This window comes from Procambarus clarkii, chromosome 78, assembly GCF_040958095.1.
Source record: "Procambarus clarkii isolate CNS0578487 chromosome 78, FALCON_Pclarkii_2.0, whole genome shotgun sequence".
Lineage (NCBI taxonomy): Eukaryota > Metazoa > Arthropoda > Malacostraca > Decapoda > Cambaridae > Procambarus > Procambarus clarkii.
The window spans coordinates 8,170,328-8,197,111 of NC_091227.1; the positions used below are offsets into that span (position 1 = coordinate 8,170,328).

The window sequence follows — 26,784 nt, forward strand, 5'->3', positions numbered from 1 at the left end:
GAAGCCTTCTTACCAGGTGGGGAGGAGAAAGGAGACATGCCAGCTTTCGCTGCTGACTCAAAGAGACAGGTGTCCCAGCAGCAACGTACCAAGCAAGAGATTCAAGCGACTCAACAGGAGAAGAACGAGAGCAAACAACACGATGACCACTGGGAGAGTAATGGACATCAGCCCGCACAGACAGGCGGCATGGAGAGCTATGAGCCGGAGAAGAAGGATTGGAAGGAGGATCGGAGGTAGACGAGGAAGAACACAGGAGACATGACAGACTGGTAGAAAGGAGGAGAACCCCAGACAGAGAACCATGAGGGGGGACACTTCGGGACAGAACTTAAAGGAACAGAGGTGGCGGCGGTGGGCGTGTCTGGATCTAAGGCATGGAAATGGTTGAGTGACTGAGGAAGGTGGGAAGGACGACGAGAGGAAGAGTGCAACACACGAGCATAAGAGACGCCAGCGAAAGGGTGGAGACGGCGAACTTGGCGCCTCGCCTCAGGAAAAAGACAAACGTTCCTGGTGCTTCAAGGTGAGGACGGCTGCCTCAAGTTTGTACAGTAATGTATACACGCGTGGGAGAAGGCGGGCTTCACTGCAATTAAGGCAGCGAGCTCGGGAAGAAGTGCGCTCCGACTTGGTGACCTTTGTCCCCACACGTGGGACAGAGAGAGAGTGTACTGGAGCATCGAAGGGCACCATGCCCAAACCTCCAGCACTTATTACAGAGCCGAGGAGATGGAATGTACTCCTGGACGGAGCACGTAGCACCAGCAAGAATGACAGAGGGCAAAAGGATCCTACCATCAAAGGTAATCTTCACAACCCGAAGAGGCTGATGGCGACGACCACGAGGGGGACGAGTAAACGTGTCCACCTACAGGAAAGAATGGCCCTGGGCTTCGAGGATATGCTGAATATCTTCGTGGCAATCCTGTAGATTCCTAACACTAATTGCAACATGGGGTAGGAGGAGAACAGTGCCAACACTGGCCTTCAGCCGAGCGTTCTTGGAGACCCGAACAGGGGTCTCGCCAAGGCAGGATAAGGCAGCCAAGCGGGTGGCTGCATCCTGAAAAGGAGCAGCAACGACACGTATACCGAGACAGGTGGGGTTGAAAGTAACAGAGGCATCTACCGAATCAACAAGGGGCCTATGGAGGGAGAAATCGTCAGGTGTAGAATCCAGAGGGAGGAGATCAAAGTATTTGGCCCACGAAGCGGGACCAAACAAAGCTTGGTACGCATTAGTACGGGAAGGAATTGTGCGAGTACAGCCGTGGCGTGGACGGCTTTGAGATCCCCCAGAGAGAGGGGGTTAAAAGGCGCAGTAGTCACAATGAGAGACCGAGCCGTGCCAGGGGACGTGGTAGTCACCACTGGGGGCTTGTAGCCCGACCCAACCTCAGAGGGAGTGAGGGAGGGGAGCCGAGGTGAGTCAGACTCGGGGTCTTGGTTGCCCACCCCACGAACCTGAGAGGGTACAAGAGAAACAGAATTTAACAAATACGAGAGGAAAGACTTTCATTCACGAATGTGCCCCCACACCCACCACGGAGCCACAATTAGAGGATACCCAACAAGAGACATGTTGCCAGTCTTGCCGGGGCCACTTAGGGGTGCGTCATGAGTGTACAAAATGAGGATTGACAATAAAAAGAGTCCCCTCACTCGAGACGTTGGGTACCACAGTTCTATGGGTGAGAGAGAGTATTCCTCCTCAAACACCCGGGCGTCAAAACAGAAGAAGGCCAAAAGAATAATCCAAACAGGCAAAAGGTTGGCGGGGAAATGACAATGAGAAAGGAGAAGAGGGGGGAACTAAACATAAGGAAAAGTTATCTGGCACAATTCGCGAAGACAGCAGCAGGAGGCTACAATAGGACAGAGGACTGTCCCATGGAGCATCACACTCCCGCAGCCACCCACCAAGCCCCCTCACGGCAACAACGGGCCGGAAAGGGAGGGGGTGCAAAGACAAATGTTTAAAGAAAAGCCATTTCAGAACAAGAGGGGTAAAAGCCTTTATCACATGAGTGATAAAACCTCAAGCTGGACCCCATCCTTTTTCTGTAAGGATGTCTCACTTGGAAGATTCTCTCTGGTCACATTTGCAATATCTGCTAGTGTCATTTCGTCCTTCCGCCCATGGTGGGTCCCACACGGTAACAGTCCATAACCCTCTCTCCTCTATGTTATGAAATGCTTTTTCCTTATACATTTTCCTTCATACTTGCACTTCATTCCCATATTCACAGATGGTACAAGTTTACAAATGGTGTGTTGGTCTTTCCTTACCAAACCTATGTATAGGTCCATTACAGCAGCAATGATGATAATTATTATAAATCAATCATACAATCATATTATAAACCCAATCAACTTTTATTACAAACTTTTGTAACAATAAAATTACATAAAAGAATGAATTGGTATTAATCATATCTACAAAGTTATCATTGGCACTGATCATACATATTGGCTCAAGACTATTCAACATTGCTCTAAATCTGCTGCTTCATCATTATTATTATTTATTATTATTATTATTATTATTATTATTATTAATTATTTTGTATCAATATACTTCAGACTGAATTCTTAAGACACTTGACATTACTGGATTGTGATAACAGCAGGATACTTCCATCTTTACACACGCTGTCCTACCCGATTTTTAGTAAACATTATTACCTTCCGATCTGACATCAATGTAAAGGTTATGTACCAAGTAACATTAATTCAATACACAATTATTATGTGACGCACAATCCTGAACTTTCCCATTATGTAAGCGTTTAGCAACATTTTAATGGCTCATGTGTCAACAATTAAAATTTGATATTGGGTAAAGTATCATTAAGCAATTAAAGATATTTTAATACAAAAAACATTGAATTTGGTTTCACAATGATTCTTTGTTAAAGCTATTTATGGAAAGTTTAATAGTTATTCTCACGGCAAACTTTGTAATCAAAATTCCGTGCTACATGAAATGTGCTGAACTCCCAATAATTTGAAATAATAACACCGAAACCTAAACTATGAGATTAGAGGAAAAGTTGTATTTTAATATTCAAGATCTCTTAAGGTGCAACATAAAACTATAATAATCATTATTACACAATGAAAAAGCGAACAAATTTAAGTACTGTATGTGCATATGGTTGATGCTTGCCATGGAAGTTTAGAAATTCTAAATTTCATATAATATATAAACATTTGTATACAATGAATACAACCTAATTAAGTACCAAGATAAACTTAAAACATATTACAAAGAGGTACATAATAAGATTTTTCAGGTTTCCAGCGCTACACACAATTATCTTCCACCTCTTTCAAGATGTCCAATATTTGCTTTTGTTTCCTACTTCAATGCCAATTCAAATATATTCTATATTCAACACTAATAACAAATCAAAATATACATAAAATTAATTTGACTTTTAAAGTGGGACAAATTTTCATGGTTTTACACCAATTTGCTCATCCTTCCATACTGGTTTTTATAATTTAAACAAAATCATTCTTTCCTTTTGAGGCCACCACAAATTCATTACACTGTCTTTTTCTGGTGATGTCATGCCACTGATTTAGTTCACACTTCACACAAACCAAATTATCAGGGTGGTTCTCCTGTGGAAAGTAAAAGTGCCAAGAGTGGAACAAACCATACAATATAATGCCCGCATCCCGACTCGCAAAGTCGCCCACAAATTTCAGTAGCTTAATATCTACTGAAGTATAGCTCACATGATGCCGATACTGGTCCACTTCACACCCAACTCTGCACATCTCTTGCTTGGCACTTGTTAACCTTCCTCTGAGGAAAATTAAAAATTTTCTAATTACAAACATTTTGTTAACCAATATTTACCTGTATTATCATCAGTAATTATAATTCATTACCTCAAACAGATTTTAACTACAGTATTACCATACCAACCCCTGGCTTAATTAACAAGGACAAACAGTACTATATATTACTGTTCTCAAATCCCCAACAATCTGACATTGAACTAACAATATTTACTGTATGTATTTCATATACAACTAAGCAGCCCAAATATGAAAATGCCAAAACCTATTAAAACATTGCCACCTATAGTTCCTATAGGTGGTGGTGGATAGGAACCCAAATAGTTCACCTGTTTAGGTACCTACATGTTCATAATGGCAATAATATTATCACTTTCCCCGCTCTTGGCGCGAGCACCCTAACCCACCCCTAGCTGAACCTGACAGTTCCTGTGAGTGCTCCCGGGAGTGCCCACCCACACTAACACGAACTCTTTCCAGTGTTCTGATTAATTTCTGAGCTATGTCATTCAGTTTGGTATCAAATTGTTCGCAATCTAAAGGCGCGCTTTTTAAATCTAGTGCCATAATAATCGAACAATAAATGGAATGTTAACAAATTTTAATTCCAGACGCAAACCGTGTCACCGTCGGAAATCCGTAAGATGATTATGCGTTGCAGAATGCGGCGCCGCCAAGTCAAAGTGTTAACATTTATAAACAGAAATAAACATTACCGACTTGTTCAACCTGTTGTCGATTCCGAGGATCAATGTCCCCACAGCCCGGTCTTTAACTAGGCTTCCTGGTTGATGGTCAGGCTGCAGCCTGCCTGCAGTTGGTCAGCCTGCACTCAGGCTGCTCAGTGCAGCTGCTCACAGCTTGATGTGCAAGTCACAGCCTGGTTGATCAGGCATTCTTTGAAGGTGCCTGGCAAGTTCTCTCTAACACTGCAAGACATTGGCCAGTTATGCCCCTTATCTGTGCAAGGCGAGTGTTGAAAGGTCTTGGGGCCCTTTAATGTTAATCACGTTCTCCCTCAACGCGCTTATTGCACCTCTCCTTTTCTGTGGGGCTATTTTTCACATCCTGCCATGCCTTCTGGTCTCGTGTGGTGTTATATCTGTATGCAGATTTGGAACCAGTCCTCCTAATTTTTCCCAAGTGTAAATTATTATGCATCTCCCGCCTGCACTCTAGAGAATACATTTAAATTTTTTAGCCAGTCTCCAATAAATTTTATGAAGTCTATTCTAGCAGTAAAAGAGCTTCACATGCTCATAAAGTCAGCAATTTCTCCACCTTTAAATGGGGCTCTCTCTGCAACATTATTCCACGCTAGAAAACAGTAATGTCTTAAAAAGTGCCATTGGCATCACATCTCGTTTGGAAGGTTCTTGTTATACAGCCTGTCATTTTTCTTGCAGTTTACACCAAATTTGTTCTGTTCTTTAAAAGTTAGGTCTTTGGACATAATTATTCCTAAATCTTTTACATTGCTTTTCTTACAATAGTGTGGCTCGACTTTTATACGATTTTATACGTGCTATTTTTGTTTTTCCATGGTGCAGTAATTAGAACTTATAATCATTAAACATGTTATTTTGTGTGGCCTTGAAAAACTTCATTAATATTAGATTGGAGGGTTGCTGTGTCCTCTATATTATATACTCATGAAAATTCTAGTGATATCTGCATTGGATGATACACTACTGGTACCACATTTTTGTATTCTTGTCTATCGATATGAGGTAATATGAATATTATATCCACATTACCATCACTGGTATAAAATCCAGACAATAATACTTTATATTTATATACTTGCAGCATAAAAGTGATGTACAGTACATTTTAGATAATTGGCACTTCCAATCAATACTATATCTACAGTATTTTTTCTTTAGATCACCTTATTTTAGGCAATATAAAAAATTAACACTAAACTACTTTAACACGCTTTAAATTAAAGAAATACCTTGAGTGTCATATACACAATCCACGTCCCTAGCTCCATTACAATGAAAATAAGATATTTGCAGGCCCCATGGCGTAGTGGTAAATCACTTCCTCGGCGCTTCGCAAGCACTTCGACCTGGGTTCGTATCCTGGCCGGGGAGGATTTACTTTGAGCTAATCCTTAACTGTAGCCTCTGTTTACCAGGCAGAGGACAGTGGTACCTGGTGGTTAAATGATTCGGCAGGTCGTATTCCAGGGAAAATTAGGATTAAGGACCTGCGTGAAACACTATGCGTGCCAGTGGCTGTACAAGAATGTAAGAACTTTTTTATATATATAAATAAAAAAAATAAAAACATTGCAACAACAAAAGCCAAAGCTTACCAAATTCTGGAGAACAACCCGATATGCCTCAGCTAACAAACACTTTTGTTTCTGTTACTCTGGACTGTACAGGATCACCTGTTATTAGTTCATCCATACCATTCTGAAAACAAAACAAAAAATGTTAATATAGAGTTACAGTACTGCAATTACTCTCAAACCTTTTCTACATATATATATCCGACTTTCCCAGACTCCTCGTGCCCAGTGAGAAACACTCATTTTCTGTGTAAAGTAGGAGTTAACCTTTCTTGTATCACTTTACCTTTAAACATTGGGCACAAACCCCACCACTCCTTGAAAAAAGATTAACTTAACATTGATAAAGATAAACACACAAGCATGGTTAATTCAATCACATATCACAAAAATTTCTTTATCTTTGGTTGTATGAACAACACCTATTGCACTTTGAGAAAAACATATGGGAAGTCAGTAAACATAAGATCATTTATAAATCTAAACTAAGAAGCCTTTCAAGTTCATACACACTGCCTATGCAAGACCATTACTCAGCTGTGCAGCTCCAGCATGGCACCCACACCTTGTGAAACAAACACAAACTTGAGAAAATTCAGAGGTTTGCAACTATAGTAATACCAAAATTGAGAGGCCTCAATTCTTCTTTCATCTGTATCCATTTCAAACCCTTTAGAACCATAATAATCATCATTATCAACCACAATAGGAACTTTAAAAAACATTGGTGCTGTAGTCCAGTTTTTTCCAAGAATCCCTAAGGGTTTAACTTTGTACATCTTCCTAATCCTTACCCAACATCTATGTGATTGATCTTATTCCATTTCAATAAATTCCACAATCCTCACCATCTTCACAGATACTGCATCCATAATATTACTTTTAGTTGTTTTCAAAGTTATTAATTAAGCCTTGATCAACTAGTTGGATAAAAAAATTTGCATTCGGAAGAGGGCAGCTGGCAGTGATATTTCCACTTCCTAATTGGTAAAGATATGCATTGGTTGGCAAGTAATTTAAAATTCATGCATTTGCCATTTTCTGGAAACCTACTATTTTCCAAGTGAGCTTTCACACAAAGCACACAAAAAATTAACCAGTCTTGGAAGATCACTTGCTCATCAACAAATAGTTGGAGCCTATATATAACAGGTAAAGGTTTAACTTCGTTGAATGAACAAAGTGCTTTTGATTTTTTTCCAAATACCAGTTGCTTGTACTAGTACATTCCTGCAGCATTAGTACATAACAGAACAGATAATCTTTCTTTACTTTGTTGTAAGTAGTAGAATCAGTTTTGTCATTGAACCAGAGCATATCTGGATACAACCCACAATTTTGTTCCAATTTCACTGGCACTGTAAATTTGTTCTGGAGATGAAGGTTCTAATGACCTCTAGAAAGATGTCTTCATACACTAGTATAGCAGCGGTGTTGGCAGACTGTCTCTCCCCTACCACCTGATCTGGTATACAAGCATGATACAGTTATGTACATTTTTTTCCCAAAGAAAAACCTGGTCCCCCCCCCCCCCCACAGGAAACCCTTCTGACACCAATTATGGCTTATATCTTATCTGTGCCACCATGCCCAAATTGCAACATCAACACTTCACTTCAGGTTGGCTTTGTATTTTCCTTCAGCCAAGCTCTTCTACTCGCCCCATTTTTTATAATTCACTACCTCAATCATTCCTTAATTCTTCATCATTCAGTTGTCCTTGTTTTGCCATACACAGCTCAAATGAATGACTTGAGGATGCTGCTCTCACACTTCTGATTTTATTTTTTCACAATGTGTAGTACAAAATGTTTCCACTTTGACATACCACTCACTGAAGGCAGACATTCCCTGTGTTCTCAAAACACTGTAGATAGGAGTTGACAAGATTAAACAAAAAACACAAGGCACTGATGGGAGTTAATGTACAAATGCCACTACAAAGAAATAAAAATATACACCAAGTTACTCCATGTCCTCTTATATTCTCTCCCAACACACACCTATTTTTGACCTCTACAACAACTAAAGGCCTACATCTCTTTACATGTCATGCATTGTAGCCAAACACAGGAATTACCCATTTCCAAAAGGGTGCAATCATGATTTGTGAAATGTACGTTTGCCAGTTTTAAGTGCTATGGCTTGGGGAACTTTTTCTTCCATTGCCAACTGATGGTAGCATATACAGAGTCCAAATGCTAGTTTCGAAGGCCAGAGGACATAGTTGAACATCACATTGTGAAACTTTTCTAGGTACCTATAATGAAGTCAACTATGGCAGGTTCTGCCCAATTTACTTTCGGTAACTGATATTAACTTTATAAGCAAGCGTGTTACACGCTTGCTTATAATACAGTAGTATCAATCTGTTAGAGGAACCTGACAATTTATTACAACCTGAAGACACCATCAGCCAAAAACAAAGCATACCATATCAATACCTATAAATACACGCTTAACAACCAACTTGAATCACTCTCAAAGTCATTCTACAGCATTAACCCTTTAACTGTGCCGCCTCTAAATATAACACCACCCCCCCCCCCCCAGTGTGCAGGAAATAAATTCTATTGAAAAAATTCTTTTGTTTTTTTAAAGTGTCAAAAACCCTTCCCTCAGTGTGGGTATGTCAAAAAAAAATTTGAACTTGTACTTTGGCTGCTATGGGGGTCCGTAAGTTGGCGCGTGACGTCATCATTTCCCGTTCGCCCGTGACGTATGCTCCCGGGGCCAGTAGGGCGCCCGGGGCGGGGCGGGTGAGTTGCCGCAAATATATTTTTGTTCATTTTTTGCGCACAGTTCCAAATATATTGTGTGTGTTTTTACATGCTAATCCTATGTATAATGAACACGTACTCTATATTATGGCAGTAAAACATCCGTACTGTCCGAGGACACTGTTACGTGCATGACACTTGTGTACACATGTTACACACATTTACCATGTTTCATGCTAATTTATGTATATATGCAATCTATTTACAGGCTGTCACTGTCACACACTATATACATTCACCATCAACACATTCAGAACACCGCAAGTGTGAGCAGCCACACCCAGCCAGCCCTCCCTCACTCCTCCAACATTGTATTCACCAACATTGCTCCTCCCATCATACAGTTATTCACACCAATGTTTCATGTATATTTACAACATATGTACACACTATACACTGTCACACACTATATACATTCACCATCAACACTCAGAACACCGCGAGTGTGAGCAGCCACACCCAGCCAGTCTCCCTCACTCCAACATCTTACTCGCCAACATTCCTCCTCCCACCATACTGTTATTGTTTTTATTACACTATTTACACATGTTATATATACCTATCTACATGTTTTATTTACCAGAACTATGCAAGTAAGCCAGTATTGTGTCCAAACAGTAGTGGCCACCATACACTGCATGAGAAATCACACAGCAGACAACGCTACGATTATGTCGTCGCCTCCCTCGCCAAAATAACTCCTCTCAACATACTCCTGATGCTGTTATTACACTATACACACACACTGTATATACCCATGTACATGTGTGTTCCCCATAGTTCGTTCCACGAAGCTAGTGTGATGAGCAAAACAAGAGTGACTGCCACACAATGAGGCTCCCTCAATTCTCTCCCTTCCTCACCAAAATTCCTCCTTCCACAATACTATGCACAATGCTAATTATAACCACAATCCTGGTCACTAATTCCTGTAAATGAATAATTGACCACAAGTTTATTTTGAAAAGGAACCTAAAAAGTCGTTTAAAGATTCCTAGATGGACGAAATAATGCTGTGGTGCTGTGGCTAGCGCTGTGAGCATCGTAAACAGCATTGAATCACTGATATTTGAACATTGTACCCAGTCATTATCACACTCAGGCTCTTCTATAATACTATCATGGCTAAATAACAGATTATATATATACTGTATTCTGACATTAGGCAATGCTGTGGTCACACACTGAACAGCAGTGCTGTGCGCTCATACTGCGAGTGCCAGCCTTGGTTGCTCACTCACTACTGAGGCTCCCACGCCTGTGAATGTGGACCACGATTTTTTTTTAAAATGACGTCTGTTTACAAGAGCCCTGAGGAACCTGATGTTAACCCCATGTAGCCGCGAGAGTTTTGAATAGAACGTGAAAAATACAAATACCCGGAGGCACGTAGTGCACCCCAGATGTGGGCCTGCAGGCGCATTGCGCAGTTAAAGGGTTAATGAATGATAGTCAAACCAAATGAAAAAAAATAATTCTGAAAATAATTGCTCACCTGTAGACCAAGTCCTCCTAAGTTGTCCATCATATCTTCTCTGCAAAAGGAAAACTACATCAGCAACAAACATGCATAATTACTTGCTCATGTAAGTCTTAATTCAAGAAAACTTCAATGTTGAGCATATTAATATTAATTCCATTGCAAGAACCAAATTTAAGGTTTATACTGTACTACATATAACTGTCAATAATGGCATTAAAAGTTAAATTTAAACATTTATACTAAAAGTTAAATATTGAAAACCATCTAGCATTAATGGTAAAACTATTTGCCAAAATAAAAAATGCATTAATACATCAGAATAAAGCAAAATACTGTACTTCTTGAATCATTATGACAATGTAAAACTATCATTTTGATAAATGACTACAGTAAGGCTATGTTTTCCTTTGTGCATGATGGCACAGTACAGTACTAAAAGTATTAATGCATTAAGATACAATACATCTTGTGATAAAGAACACCAGGTGTAATACCATTTATTACACACCATCGCAAGTAGGTAGGTCTCATTACCCACCATGAAACACATCCTTATTCATCACTATTTATAAATATGAAATGTATATCATTTCAGCTACAACAGTAAGGTGTCCCATGAACACCCTAGTGAAAATACACAGGGCCTAAGGGGGTTAAAAGGAAAGGGGGAACACAAAAACAGCCCAGTAACCCTTTTGCCTCAAAGTTAGTCTAACCAGTATACACTACTCGACAACTCACCTCGAGTGGTTTCTGTCTGAGAAGTTATTATTGCAGTTGTTATTGGTGCTGTAAAAAGGAAAAAATCCACTTGTGGAAGTGATGTCTACAATTTAAACAATTTTTTGTATATTGAAATTTTTGGTCTATTTTTATAACAATATGAAAATGATGCCATAAACCATCTTTATTGTTCTAACAAGAATATATGATTTGCATATAACCCCTCCCCCTCCACACACACAAATTTATACAATGGATGTGTTACTAGAAAACTTAATGCAAATTAAACTAAAGTATTTTGGAAATGTATGTGCAAGCTCTGCCGACTTCGAATTATTTTCCATTCCCAATAACAATGTCATAATTTAAAATCAAAATATAATTATTTAAAAAAAAATAAAAAAAACACAAGGGGCCTCGCAGCTGAGTGGACAGCGCTCTGGGGTCGTTGTCCTTAGGCCCAAGTTGAATTCCTAGCAGAGGCAGAAACAAGTGGGCAGAGTTTCTTTCACCCTGGTGCCTCTTTTCACCTAGCACTAAATACCTGGGAGTTAGACAGATGCTACAGGCGGTTTCCTGGGATGTGTGTGTGTGCGCGCGTGCGTGCACATGTGTGCGTGAGCACGCAAGAGTAATTTATGTGGTAGACATAAGAGGAAAAATATATTGGTTAGAAAGGCAGAATCCGAGAGTTAATAGCTCGATTCTGCAGATACAAATAGTAAATACACAGACATATGCGCAAGCTGTAAAAGAGAGATGATCAAGGAAGCGTGTTTGGAAGTCAAAACCAAAAATGACCAAAAAGAAGCAGAAGTTAGACACACAATTAGGAAAGAACTGGTTACCAACAGTAAATTAGTACAAAACACTGCAGATAGAAGCAAGTCCATAATAATTTTTGGGAGTTTAGAAAAGGAAATACCATCTAGGGTGGACAGAGCAGCAGAAAACATGAGAAAAGTGTTACTAGCAGAGTACCACAGGGTTCAGTTCTTGCACCAGTAATGTTCCTTGTCTACATAAACGATCTATCGGAAGGAATACAGCATTATATGAGCATGTGTGCAGATAATGCCAAGATACTGGGGAAGATAGGAGATGCAGATGATTGTAATGCCCTTCAAATTTATCTAGATAAAATAAGTGCTTGGAGCATCAAGTGGCAAATGGAATTCAATGTGAATAAAATGCCATATTATGGAATGTGGAATCAAAGAAAATAGACCACATACAACTTGAAAATTATGTTAAGGAATTACAGAACTAATAAAGAACGAGACCTAGGGGTGGTTTTGGATAGTAAACTGGTGCCAGAGAAACACAAAGAACATTGTGAGAGGAGCATATGCGTCACTTTCCAACTTTAACTTCCTTTCAATTATTTGGATGGTGAAATACTAAAGAAACTGTTCATGACTATTGCGAGTCCAAAATTTGAATATGCAGCAGTTGTATGGTGCCCAAATCTCGAGAAGCACATAAATAAACTGGAAGTGTGCAATGGCATGCTACAAAATGGATTCTGGAACTGGAAAAACAGTTGTGAGGAGAGACTAGAGGCGTTAAACATGCCATAACTAGAAGATTGAAGAAAGGCAATATGATCACCACTAACAAAACTAACAGGACTAGACCAAATTCACAAAGAGAATTCCTGAAACCATCAACTTCGTGAAGAAGACACAGATTCAAGCTAAGAAAACAAGAGGTAAAAAAAAAAAAAAAAAAAAAAAAAAAAAAAAAAAAAAAAAAAAAAAAAAAAAAAAAAAAAAATTCTAATATTTAAACAATTTAGGCAGAAATGTTTGCAAATTTGGAGATGCGCACATATGGAGGGAAATAAATTAAGATTAAATTGCTTCAAGACAATTTAAAATGGATGAAATATTGGCAGATGCAGTCAAGTGCTGAGCCTAGGTAATAATAAGTGTGTTACTGGATATTGGCTGGACAGTGTTGTAATCTCAAAATCAGAATGTGAAAGGTTTGTTTTGAGAGTTATGATTAGCAGGATCTAAAGCCTAAAAGTCAATGTATAAATGATGGAATAAGGCAAATAAAACACTTTCACATTATCTTGCACTTATTAAGGCTAATTTAGATTATGCAGTTTAGTTTTGGTCACTGTACTATACAATGGACATTAATCCACTTTAACACACAAATAGAAGGATGACAAAGTTAATCCCAGGAATTTAAAAGCTTTCCTTGTTAAAAATCATTAACATTCTCTAAAAAGATGAAGACTAAGGGGTGGCACGATGGACCTATATAAATGGATGAAAGCCAACAATAAGGATAACAAGGGAATGATAAATAAAGGTTTAAAAATAAAGAAAATATAATAGTAGCTGCCTCATGTGGGCCAATAGTCCAAGACCAAATTTGTCACCTTATAATAACCTACTGTCCTCGTTTTTACCGTGTCCTTTTATTTAAAAATTAGCCTAAACCTTAGATAAGTAATTTTAATACAATCAGTTCTGCCATGTGTAAACTGTATTCAAAAGATTGTATTCAATGTATAAACAGATTCAACTCGATATTTATACCAACTCCCAAATACTACCAATGTTTGTTTATGTGCATATTAAGCTATTTCCCAAAATATGATTAGCCCTACTTTATGACATTTAATTTATACTTAAAATGTTATTTGCATGTGGGTCTTTCAATTTACTTAAATGGCATTAAACTGATTCTACCCAAGTTCTTATCTCAAATAAAAATCAGGTACAAGTATACTTACTGTCCTTTATGGAACCGGCCTCCTTCCCCTCTCACTCTGTTCATTGCATGCCGATGTCTTGACTCGTGAAGGTATTTCTGAAGAAGACATTGCTATTTTGTACTCTAGTATCCTTAACATTCACCAAGAATATTTTATCCCCATTAGTAATATATAGCATTGTATAATTCTACAATGGGAGGGCATTGCATTTTCATGCTTTAAAAATATACAGTATACTGGAATATGAGTGAATTTACTTTGCGTTCCTTAGGTATCCGGCCTTCACCTTCTAGCTTTGCTCTGGCTTGGCGTCTTTTAAGAATTCTGTGGTATTGTTTAGCATTTACATACAAGGGCTCCTCCTCCAATAATTCAGGTCCCGGAAGTGGTATTCTTTGTAATTGGGCTACACCTCCATTACCAACCTGAAATGACAATTACCAAAATATATTGTATTATATGCAATAGCAATAATTTTTAATATTAAAAATTTTGGGGTGACTTAAAGATACAATACAGTACAGTACTAAGATTTAACAGCTTCATTTAAAAAATCAACATTTAATCTTGTGATAATTTTCTTTATATTTTGATTCTTCCTCTGAGCAAGCCTCTATGACATACATCCTTTTAAACATCAAAGCTTGATAAAGTAAAATTATAAGTATCAATAACAGAATTACATCATTTCTTCACTTTGAAATAATCAAGAACACATCTAGGAATCTAGCCATATAAATATTCCCACCTTGGAATTTCTCCCATTCTCTATACAAAATAGAACTTGGACTAGTGAAATCCACAGTTGCAAGAGAGTCTTTGCAAGAACAACTGTCCACGAACATTGGAATCTCCAAGTGGTAAAGGATGAAAGCAAATGGCAGAGCAGGCTTCATGTAAACCAACATGTAATGAATAAGAGTGGAGCATTTGAACAATGTTCACTGATAATGTTGAGCATGCACTTTATCCATCCCACACCAGAGGGAAGATCAAGTAGAGAAAGCAAACTGTGTGACTGCTATAGTCTTTAAACATCCAGTGTAGATGATAAATGGAGTACAATTCCCCTACAACTTTCAAGTCATTGAGTGGGTGTATTTATAAACAGTCACATACATTTATAAAGGACCATAAAGCCAAAGCTCAACTCCTGCAAGCACAACTAGGGGAGTAACAAGAAAAACTTAAATTACATAAAAATGGCTAGACCTAAAAATCTGAGACATCTAGCACATCCTTAATTGCTAAGGTGGTAATTGCTAAAACTGTAGCAAGTCTTTAGTTTAACTTTTTCCACTATTTAACCATTTCTCAGATATAATGGATACAACACCAAAGTTAACGTGACAAATTAAAGAACTGTCTCGACCCACTAGCCCTGTGCACATTATCAACCTCACATCTCACCATGCCTGCCTTTGTGTTATGGTCAATCAGCTGTGTAGTAGCCTCTTGTATGCCATCAATATTCTCCAAGGAAAAGGGAAACCTGTCCTAAACTGAAATCCTATTTAACTATAGGTTTTCCTCAAAAGATAACATTTAAAGAATTTGCTGCTAACACTGAAAGTCTGACTTACCATGACTACATTTGCAAGGTTAGTCTGTTGAGTTTGCGCCGTCTGTTGAGCTGTTTGACTTTGGCTCTGTTGCACAGTCCCTCCTTGTGATGTTGCTAGCTGAATTAGGTTACCTGAAACATTCAGAACTTCACACACAAAACTAAGATTAGTGTACGATTTGGATGAGAAAAGTTATGTTCAATATTAATACAAAAAATATTGCCAAATAATATATTCAAACACATTCAGTATCATTTCTAATAATTATTAGCAGAGCTGCTCAGATTCTCTTCCAAATGAGGTTACCACAAAATCTGATAGAAACACGGTTACTTCTAGCACAAGCATGCCATCATCTTTATGCATGATTATTAACTTCATTGCATTTTACACTTCAACTCACTGAATATGGACAAACACCATTAAAATGACATCTTCAGGAGAAACATTTACAACATGATAGGAGCCACAAGTTTAAAAGGATTACATCTACTGTATTGAAAAACCATTTGTACTATTTTCTTTTTACATTATAAAAACTAAGTTCTATCTATAGTGATAATCCTTTCCTTGAAGCACATTTCTTCCTTGTGTCACTGAGAAAAGTTTACCCAAATACAAGAACCACCTCCAAGCATGATGATTGTCTTAAAAACACTAACCCTCAAAGTGCTGTTATCAACATACACCGATTTAAACTATTATGGTCCGAGTTTTATACAATTATGCTAGTATGGATAGCTCTATATGCATGTAGTGGAGTTTACCTTGGCCCATGAAAAAATCCTCCTATAAATTAACGATTGCATACTATGCAAATGCAGTTATTGTCGCAAATGTTAAATGCCAATGTGACAACTGCCATGATATAAAATTCCATAATTATTACGTGTATATACTGATAATGTTCACATGGTTTTCACAACTATACAGTTGTAATGAAGTACAGTATACTAGGACAACCAATCATTTGAACCCAGGCCCACTCCACACTATTCTAAACAGATATATTCCTACCTTACATCACCTTTCATTCATTTTTTCTTGTTACTTTACTACCTCCCTCTCCATTATCACCACCTTTACATTTGTCTTGCAAACCCACCACACAAAACTTCATTCCATAAAAGCTTTTGCCACTTTCAACATCTGTTCCATATTTATTCCCATTTCATTCGCCAATTGTATTGACCCGAATTTTCTTTTCTTTCGGGGCCTGTGCAGGTTCCAGACAAAAATCAGAGCATGTTTTAATATCAATAGGAAGAAACTTTTGGGAAGACATGTTCCTAGCCCAATTAATATGTAATCGGATACTTTCATACCTTCGAGAAAGTCTCATTCTTTTACCAGTTTGTGCAGCGCCACTCCTCAACAACTTTAATATTCCCTATATTCACCCATCATTCAGGCTTGTCTGTTTACAGGCTCTTGTTCTATGACTAGCAACTTTAACATTGTTAAATGGAAATATATCATGGAAGAAACCCACTCCTTAATTTGGACAAAGGAAAAGGTAAACTAGGAAACAATGACAGTGGAATGGAAAGTCACTAATAATCTGTATGACAAATAGCATGGGCAACTGACAAAGCTTAATACATGCTGCAATTGGTAGAGGATGCTCAAGCCACTCTGCTAAAAGAACAAATTGTATGGGTGCATGTAACATCACTGCTGATATATGACAAGATATGCCAATATCTACATTTGCTGCAAATAACAATTAGGATATCTCACTTGTGGGTTGTTGTTGAATAACATTTCCTTGACTATCCAGCTGTATAGGATAGACCAGTGCTTGACCATCTGCAGTCTGGATGATCTGGGCTTGCTGTGCCGACCCAGCAGGCACACTCACTACATGGTTACTTCCCTGAAGAAATAATAAACATGAGGATTCTAAAGCAGTTACATTTCATTACTGTCATTTTGTGCTTTGAAAATGGAACTTCATGAATGATATTTGATGTAAAGTGGACTAGTTTCCACTTGTTTTTTGCTTTTATTACTAACAATTTTAATTTAAACATCTTATTACCTTTTTAAAAGATTATTCTTGGTCGAACAGAATATTTGGTTTCAGACCCTCCCACTACACATGACTCTGTTGCACTTTATTTATGCCATACTTTACCACATACGTTTTTGTTAATAAATGAGAGAAAACCAAACTCAAATGGAGAAGTAAATTTGTAATATAAATAAATAAAACTTCAGAGTTTTAGCAGAACATTTTAACACAAAAGAGACTCACTTGTAGTCCAGAGGCAGGAACAACTTGAAGCTGCTGTAATTGCTGGGTGCCCCCAGCTTGTGCCACCTGTATAGAACCTGAACCACCCACTGTCTGTAGCATCAACTGCCCATTGGCTGTCTGGATGATGTGTGCACCCTATAATAAATAAAAAGAAGCTTACAAATACGAATAACTTTGTTGGGACTAATTTAACCAGCCTTACTTTACGTTTCTAAACCAATTGCCAATGTTCTAAACACAGTAATATTTTCATGGAAAAATTTGTCAACACTGATAATTTTAAGTCAAAATATACAAGACTTATGTTGTTGCAAAAGAAAAAATCATACATACAAAAATATAGCACCTGCTAGTACAGTTCCTACATACTCAGGAAAGGCAAATCCAGAACCCAGACTACTTGCCCCTATCATCTATAAATTTTGTTTCGGTTTACACAAAACAATGGGATAACATTAACTTCTATAATAGCTCTTGACCAGGGCTATTGTTTTCTTTTTAATATCTTTATCTGGTATTAAATGTACGAGTCGATGGAGTCAAAAGGTTTCCAGAATGGAAAGGTGTCAACATAAATGTCACTCGTTCCCAATGCTGGAAGCTTAGCGGAAAGAGATGACAATCCTAAACTCGATGGAGTAGATGACAATCCTCGACTCTTTAGGACTATTTTTTATACCCCTGATTATGCCTAAAAAAAAAAAAAAAAAAAAAATCTTTTTTAATATTACAAACATATATACAACAAAAGCACCTTTCAATTAATATTTATATTTCATTTTTTAAATTGAAGTACTGCACAGGCAGCCTTCAATTTCATGAGGGTTATGTACCTTTTAGAAACTTGTAAAAACAAAAACCATGCAAATAAAACTGAAAGGATAGAAAGTACAGAACAAAAAAAATAGGGCTATGTACCAGAGAAGGCCAGAGGTAAACTTTTTTTCAATCTCTACATTTTAAACATTAATATTTTAATGTTCTCTACAATTTCTAACTAAAAATACGGTACACTATCAAGTACAGAATATAAGCAAAAGAGCCTGTAAAACCAAAGTGTCATGTGCGGTAGCCCAACACTACTAAGAGCATTATAGCCCCATATATCATTTGATAATCTATGTTAAAATTACAAAGTCTACATTTCACTCAAGTTTGTATGAATACTCTTGATTAAGTTAGCCATATTAAATTCAGAACAAGAAAATTACATCCCTGCAATTGATTAAATTGTGAGCAAGATACTGTATCTAATAAATTGTCATTCACATTTCCGTGGATATAAACATTCCATTCACTTAGGCTGTATGGGTCTATTCGTGGACCCCCCACACGTGGGGATACAGTGTTGGCCTCGCATGCATAGGGTCCACAGATCGAGACCCATACAGCCCTGGGGCCAGATTCACGAAGCAGTTACACAAGTGCTTACGAACGTGTACATTTTTCCTCAATCTTTGACAGCTTTGGTTACATTTATTAAACAGTTTACAAGCATGAAAGCTTCCCAATCAACTTTTATTGTTATAAACCACCACCTAGTGCTTTGGAGCTCAATAACTGTTTAATAATTGTAAACAAATTTGCCAAAGATTGAGAAAAGATGTACAGGTTCGTAAGTGCTTGCGTAACTGCTTTGCGAATCTGGCCCCAGGTGAATGGACTGTATCTAATATTGCTGCACTGATAAAAGGAATAGTAAACAAATGTTGAAAGTCTACCTTTGGAGTGTGAATGCACATCCATCCTGAATCTGGTGCTTCAGTACCAAAAGTCAAGTACTGTAGAATAAATATGAAGTTTTGCCAAAATATGATTATTACAGTATAAGCAGAAAGAGACCAAGTTAAAGAACAAAGACTGGATGCCATCATTTTGATAGTAATCTTAATTATAAGATACATTAGGAAAAATTATATTCTAGTACAAATGAGATTAAAATTATGTTGTGGAAGAAAAAATCTATGGCAGGCTCAACAAAACCAAAAGAAAAAAGTGCTACTTTTTAACAAATTTTATCAAGACAGCCTTTGGTAATAAAAACTAACTGTACTGTATAGTCAGTTGTTACTAATTGTACAGTATTGCCTATACAATAATTAAAAGCCATTTCATTTGCTCTATTAGATGATGATTAAGAAGCAATTAATTCGGTAGGTTTTAAGTGGCTTTAACTGAAGAAAGTTATCCCCACTTAAAAACCCATCCTTGTAACATTATAAATGCCAAATCCCTCCTCAAAACTCACAATGAAGTTGTGTAATTAGTTTGATATTTTTACTTTTAAGTTTTATACAATAAAAATGACTGAGGTGTCGATACTGTGCGGCAAATTGTCAGTTTTATGATTTCAAACACTGAACTATGAATAGTGCATCTTAGTAACTGTCTGCATGTCCTTGAGTCTAAGATCACTAGCCAACCTGTCCTCTTACAAATTACATCTGAATTTGGCCGTTTGCCCGTCTGGCCAAAAATGGACATAATTTGAACATGAAAAAAATTGAAAATAAATTTGGATTTTTTTTTTTTTTCAAAACAGTAAGTTAAGGGTCCTCTGGTAGGTTAAGAGGGCAAAAAATCCTCCTAGGGTCCTCTGGTTGGTTAAGAGGGCAAAAAATTCTAATGTTTCAAAACATCATGAAAAACGTTAATTGAAAGTTCCTCTCCTAACCTTATCGAGTAAGCCAGAGGACTGAAACAGAAAACGGGACAGGACTGTACATCGCTTTTGTGAGCCAATTTAATTTCAAATTACGTCCATTTTTGGTCATAGCTCACATACGAGTGAAAAGCGACATTATTTTTAATTAACACTTTCGCGCTCTCGGCGTTCAAAAAAAAAATCATACCCTAGATGCTTTCGGCGCTTCGCGCACCTACGCGGTAAGACCAAAAAAGTGTACACTCTTTTGACTGTCCTGACAATATTTGAAGGCGCACGTATTTAAATTTGGTATCACTGTGTTCGCAATAAAATTGTCTATAAGAACATATCTATAAAATGCCGCCAAAGCATAAGGATTATCAACACCAAATAAAAAACTATTCAGATCACTAGCCGAGAGCGCCAAACAGTAACAAAATGTTTCCACTCTCTTAATGGTTGCGAAGCCTACAGTTGTCCTACATCGCTAATTGTGGTATCATTGGAATCGCAATAAAATTCTCTACACGGACATATGCATATAAATATAGATTCAATGTCGTAGCCCACCCAAAACAGTGTGGGAAGTGGCCGAAGTGTTACCCGCGGCGGCATATCGACGAAACTTGCTTTGAAAAGTGTATACTCAATTCACTGTCCTGACATTATTTGTCTATGTATGTATTTCATTTTAGTACCAATGTGCTTGCAATAGAATGTTCTATAAGAACATAAGTATTAAAGGTCACATAAGGATGCGTTCGACCGGCAACATATATAAAAACTACGTCGATTATACTCGTCGTGTCAATAATACAATTGTTTTACCACGATGATTCACTGCCACGCCGTTCTCTTTAATAAGCTGTTCGGCTATTAGAGAAAACGTACATTTCATGGCAAACATTTGTAAACTATTTCCAAGTTGATCGGATAATAAATGGATTTTATACAAATATTTTTGCTCGTGACTCCTGAGAGGGGCACGCGTGCGGTGTGATTAATAATATTGGTGACAACGACGGTCTGCTGGAAAGCGCCAAAGTGTTAAGAGGACGGGTTGCACTAGCACCTGAACAGAGAAGCCAATTTGATTGAAAATTAAGCTTATGTTCTAATTAACACTTTCGCGCTATCTGGACGCGCCGGCGCGTTCGGTTTCGTCTAACGTAAACGCATAGTGGACATAAAGTTATGTCAACTTTTAAAATATTTGTATAAAATTCAATTTTTATCCGATTTACTTTGGGTTTGTTTCAAACTGCGCGCTATGAGGCTCTCTTTCTCACCACTAGGCTGCATGGTACAATAAGTTCATGAAAGGTGTGGATAACTTCGATCAAATGGTATTTTGTCCCAAACGGGTTGCAGGTGGGTGACTTTAGCCGTTTATACTGGTAATTCTTCCCCCATATCATGTATTATATGCATATGTCTGTTTAGGGAATTTTATTCCGATCAATATACAACCAAAAATAACTGTGTGCAACAAGTATAATCTTGACAAACATAACAAAAGTAAAAATATTTCGTGTGTGTTTGACGCTCACTGATATGTTCCAGCGTTGTTTTATATTTGTCGCTATTCTAACTTACGCTTTGTTGATATTTTTTACCTATGGGCACATAGAACATTCTATTGCAAACACATTGACATAAAAATGAATGACGTACATAGAAAATTAATGTCATGAGAGTGAAATAAGTATAAACTTTCAAAGCGCCGTGCGTCGTCCCGTCACCGATACCGGGTAACAATTTCACCACTTCCCACACTCTTGCGGGCGGGCTGCATCATTATTCTACGCTTATATTCATATCACCGTGTTGGGACTTTCATTGCGAGTCCATTGATACCAAAATTAACGCTGTAGAACAAGTGTGGAGGTGATTACAATCCCAAGAGTAAAAACATTTTGTTGCTGATGGGCGCTCACGGCGAGTCATCTACGTAGTTATTTATTTGGTGCTGGTATCCCTATATGTTTCGTGACTTATTTTACTAATGTTCTTCTAGAGAATTTTATTGCGAACACGTTGGTACCAAAATGAAATACGTAGCATGAGAACTAAGGTCAGAAGAGTAAAAAGAGTATACACATTTTTGTTTTTACGCTTAAGCGATAAAAACGCAGCGCGCACATTCGGTTGGCTGAGTGACCTTTGCGGAGAGCGCGAAAGTGTTAATATGTAGGTGATCTTAGTATGGAAGTTAAGAAAGAACACTGTACTGTATATTACTCTCAGACCAGAAATATTTAGGCGAAACTGAATCGGGGAAAGAGATCATGCTGAAGACTTAAAGCCGTAATGTGTTATTTTACTTTGTTGTTAGAAAAGCCACCGACATAATTATGTGGGATGAGTATAATAAGGGAAGTACAGTATACAATAAGTGTGATATTTGTGAGAGGTGAGAATTAAATATCAAGTGGTGGAGTGGTGACAGTAAAAATAATAATTTCATACGGACATATTAGTTGGACGACACATTTTAACAGAAAGCACGTTCAAAGATGAACAAGATTACATCATAGATACAGATAACCAGTATATTGACAGGAAACAGTGGAACATTACTGTATACGAAAGGATATAGGGTACATAGGGAAGAGGTTAAAGTTTGAAAGTGAAAGGTTTGTGTTGTGATGTCTCTCTCCTGGAGAAACTTTTTTTGTTCAATTTTATTCAAATATACAAGAGTTCTTACATTCTTGTAGAGTCACTAGCACGCATAGCATTTCGGGCAGGTCCTTAATCCTAATTCGCCCTGGAATATGACCCGGCTAAATCATTTAACAACCAGGCACTCATTCACTGCTAGGTGAACAAAGGTTACAGTTAAGGATTGGCACCCGGTCAATCTTCTCCGGCCAGAATACGAACCCAGACCAAAGCACCCATGAAGCACTGGGTGAGTGTCTTACCACTGCACCATGGGGACCTGCTGTTGTCACCCCTTAACACTTTGCCCGGCCCAGCGGGCCACCCACAGCGTTCCGCAAGGTAGGCCGAGTTGCCCGAGCAGACAACCACACTTCAATGTTTATACTTTTTACGATTTTCTCCCCCTCAATTTTCATGCTACGTCGTTCATTTTGGTATCAAATTATTCACACCAGAATGCTCTAAAGGCATATATGCATATAAGGCAAATATAAGATCACCACCAATAAAATAAGATAAAGTACATAGTCTTTTAAAAAAAAAAAAAAGGCTTTTTATCATTTTTTTTTAGTCGTTATTCATTCCCGACATTATTTGTTACACTATCATTCGTTTGTGTTATTTCTTGTTTATAAAGTAACAAAAAAAATACCAGAGGTAAAACAACCAGAACGGGCACACGTTTTTGACTAGGGTAGGATGGGTCAGTGGCCACCCATGCAGTGGTGTAGTGATGCTACGTGGGGTAGAGAGATAACGGGAAGACGGAGCGCATATTAAAACAAGTCCCATAGTAATCAGACAAATGGAATTTTCACAAATATTTAAATTTTGGACGGCATTATCGGCCTCCCCAGACCTACGTACAGTATATTGATTTTAGGACGAAAATATCATTATCTCACAGCGAAAAAGTGTTAATATGTTGCTCAAGGGAGAGATCTAAATGTTGGGTCTATAGAGTAGATTTTTACAAATATTAGACATAAGAATGGCAGTTCAAGCAGGACAAAATTCTTTCTGAAATTTGACATCTACATACTGTACATATCTATTAAGATGCCCCAGAACCTTGCTAGACCAGGTTCAGATTCAGCCAGTCTTGTTTATCAAGGTTTGAAAATTTTTGTAGTACCTTAGCTTTCAAATTGGGAATAGTTGCCCACCAAGATGCTCTAGGAACTACGGTATTTTTGTATTTTTTAGGTCAAAACTCTTCAGAAGGTCAGTGAAGCATTTATGGACACACTACTTCCAATAAATGTTAGTTGAATAGTGTAGATAAAATAAACCAGTTTATTTTATTGTATAAAACTAGATTTGGCTGCTACACTGAATAGAGAACATACTGTATGTGGATATTACCAAGGTAAACAAAATGGTTTCAAAATTAGAAGTGGGAGCTATGTTAAAAATAATAATCAAGATGGCATGCAGTCTCCATGCATACAACAAAATCAATATGCACAACAATGGGAAAAACATAGCATTAAAAATAATCAAATGCAACATTTCTGTGTAACCCTCGGTTTTCCCGAGATAAAGGTTCAAAGGAGTCTTTAATCAGATGAGCCTCTTGCAACAATCAAGCTAGCCAGTCTACCAAGACCGCTCTGACCAGACACCATATTCAGATTTGCCAAGTGTCAAATAACATTCTTTCTGGGCCACAAAGGATTACAGTCTACCAATTTCAATTCAAGCAAGATTGCATTGTGCTTCAGATTTTTTTTTACATACCGTTTTTCTGCACAACTGAAATTACAGTGCATGAAAGTGACCTTTCAAAGCAGAATTAAATGTTTAGGTTAATCAAGTTTAATGGTGCAGCCAGTCCGCTGGGAAAAAGCAATGTAGCTCCAGGTTCTCCTCCACTCAGTTTTTGACCAAATTTGCCTAACCATTTTCAGCGCTTCACACAAAAGATTTAACATAAGATACAATTACTGTATTATAAACCCCAAAAGTTAGACTAACCTGCGTTGCAGCCTGTTGAACAGCCTGCATCCTGCCCTGATGCCAAGACTGCTTTCACCCGTGTCTTCAATAACAACTGAAAAGACAAAATTAATTGAATGCCATACAAAAATGTTATAACTTTTGCATGTCCACTAATACTACATCAAAATGTTTATTCTATCTTCATCTTATATTGGTAATGCACATCTTACAAGCGTTTCATACAGAGTTATTCTTGTAGCTATTGTTGTATAGTTTAGACCGACTGATAATGCCTTGCTGTAGACAGCTTATATAGCTTCTCACCTAGCCAAACTGACCAAAATGTAGCAAGGTGGGAAGAGATTAACTAATTAGTTGTACACTTGGGAAGAGGTAAATTGTAATTAGTGGACCTAGGATTATTGTGGAACATCTTGGAATGTTACACTCTTTAAGAGATAATAAAAATTGTGATCCACACCTCTGTGGATCACAATCTTACCTCTATCTTATGCTTTTTATAGGCACTTAATTTGTTTAAGCGAGTGTGTTCAATTTTGTCCCCTTAAGTGTAAACCATTAAATCATGAAATTAAATGTTAAGCCCAAACACATTTATCTTAATCTACACAATGTAATGACAAGACCTGACCGACTTGTATGATTAGCAAGGAGTAGACTGGACAAGCTGACATAAACATGAACAATTACCTCAAAAACGGTCAGAAATTTTCACACACACTGATAAACCAATGATTAAACTTGTATACAACTGCATGACCTCTGGAGCCACAGATTACACAAAACTAATTTAACAACATTAGCAAGTAAATGGGACTGGCACCCACTATTCATAGCTATTCCAGGGCTGGATCACCCAAGGAACACGCCTGCCAACACACCAGTCTTAATTAGCCCACCAATACTGAAATCACTAGTATAGCTCAAGATGGGTGCGCATTTCCTAGTAAATTCATTTCCCCGTGTCAAGTCCAGCTGATCCATGTAAACACAGGTGAGGGAAGAAAGCCCGCGCACTTCACTTCTCACATAACTTACATCTCAACATGGCTTCCTTTTCTTTGTCTGGTAAATGCAGATGACGTCCCGACATATCTTCACTCGTAGCGTCTCGCCTAATCTGGGACTCTTCTAGCCCGGTTGATGTCGAATCCCAATCAAACGTGAGCGGGAAGAAGCAATAGAGTATAATTTGTGGACTTACATTGGGTATTAGCGAGCAGTTTCCGATGATTGGTAGTGCGACACCAATGAACGCCGAGCCTCCCTCCGCCGCTCCGCATTGGTCCAGCCGAGGCCGCCTCGCCTCGGCCGCCCTCGCCACCTCGCTCACGCTCCCACAACCTTCGCTCACATCTCCCCTCAATATGTATCTTCCCTCCAACTTACTTCAATTTTAACAATAAGCAACCTGCCTTTTCTATATTTTAATTTTGTTTGCGGAGTATTAGGGCGGATCATTCTCATCGCCACTAATACCAAGGTCATAAATGTTTATTTTGAAACGAAACATATTTAAATCTTGAAGAAATCATCAACAAAAGCGCTTTCGAGCTCCAGCAAATGAGACAAGACCAGGCGTGGCGATTTTTCAGCGGTGCCACATCTCGCATTCCTGGCGTATATTACCTTAATTAGCTACTTTCTGCCATATACGGCCAACTTTGTGGCTTTAATCTACTTGCTTTACCTATTTTAAAAGAAAAGTATCTTCAAAACAAAATAAAACTTCCAGAATCCTCATTTTGTTAAGAAAATTATGTTTACTATCCCTGAAAAGAGTTTTTATATCACGCTTATAGTAAATTGGAAAAAATATTTATCAGTGTTCCTTAATGAGCTTAG

At 37.9% G+C, this 26,784-nt stretch overlaps 1 protein-coding gene across 11 annotated transcripts; it reads right to left on the minus strand.

The window, feature by feature from the left end:
- Positions 1-2,360: 2,360 nt before the first annotated feature.
- Nf-YA (nuclear factor Y-box A) lies at positions 2,361-26,295 on the minus strand. 11 transcript variants are annotated; one of them, XM_045727463.2, is made up of 12 exons: positions 26,144-26,295; positions 24,955-25,030; positions 19,385-19,444; positions 17,661-17,798; positions 17,144-17,279; positions 15,422-15,534; positions 14,096-14,263; positions 13,857-13,933; positions 11,123-11,170; positions 10,394-10,433; positions 6,140-6,242; positions 2,361-3,820 (listed from the first exon to the last, which is right to left on the minus strand). In XM_045727463.2, the coding sequence occupies exons 2-11, from the start codon at positions 24,982-24,984 to the stop codon at positions 6,168-6,170; spliced, it is 885 nt and encodes a 294-aa protein (XP_045583419.1). In that variant the 5' UTR covers positions 24,985-25,030; positions 26,144-26,295; the 3' UTR covers positions 2,361-3,820; positions 6,140-6,167. The 11 variants fall into 11 exon arrangements, with proteins under 11 accessions (XP_045583419.1, XP_045583416.1, XP_045583417.1 ...); XM_045727460.2 differs by having other exon boundaries at positions 15,422-15,549; positions 26,144-26,294; XM_045727461.2 differs by lacking the exon at positions 26,144-26,295 and adding an exon at positions 25,978-26,133 and having other exon boundaries at positions 15,422-15,549.
- Positions 26,296-26,784: the final 489 nt, after the last annotated feature.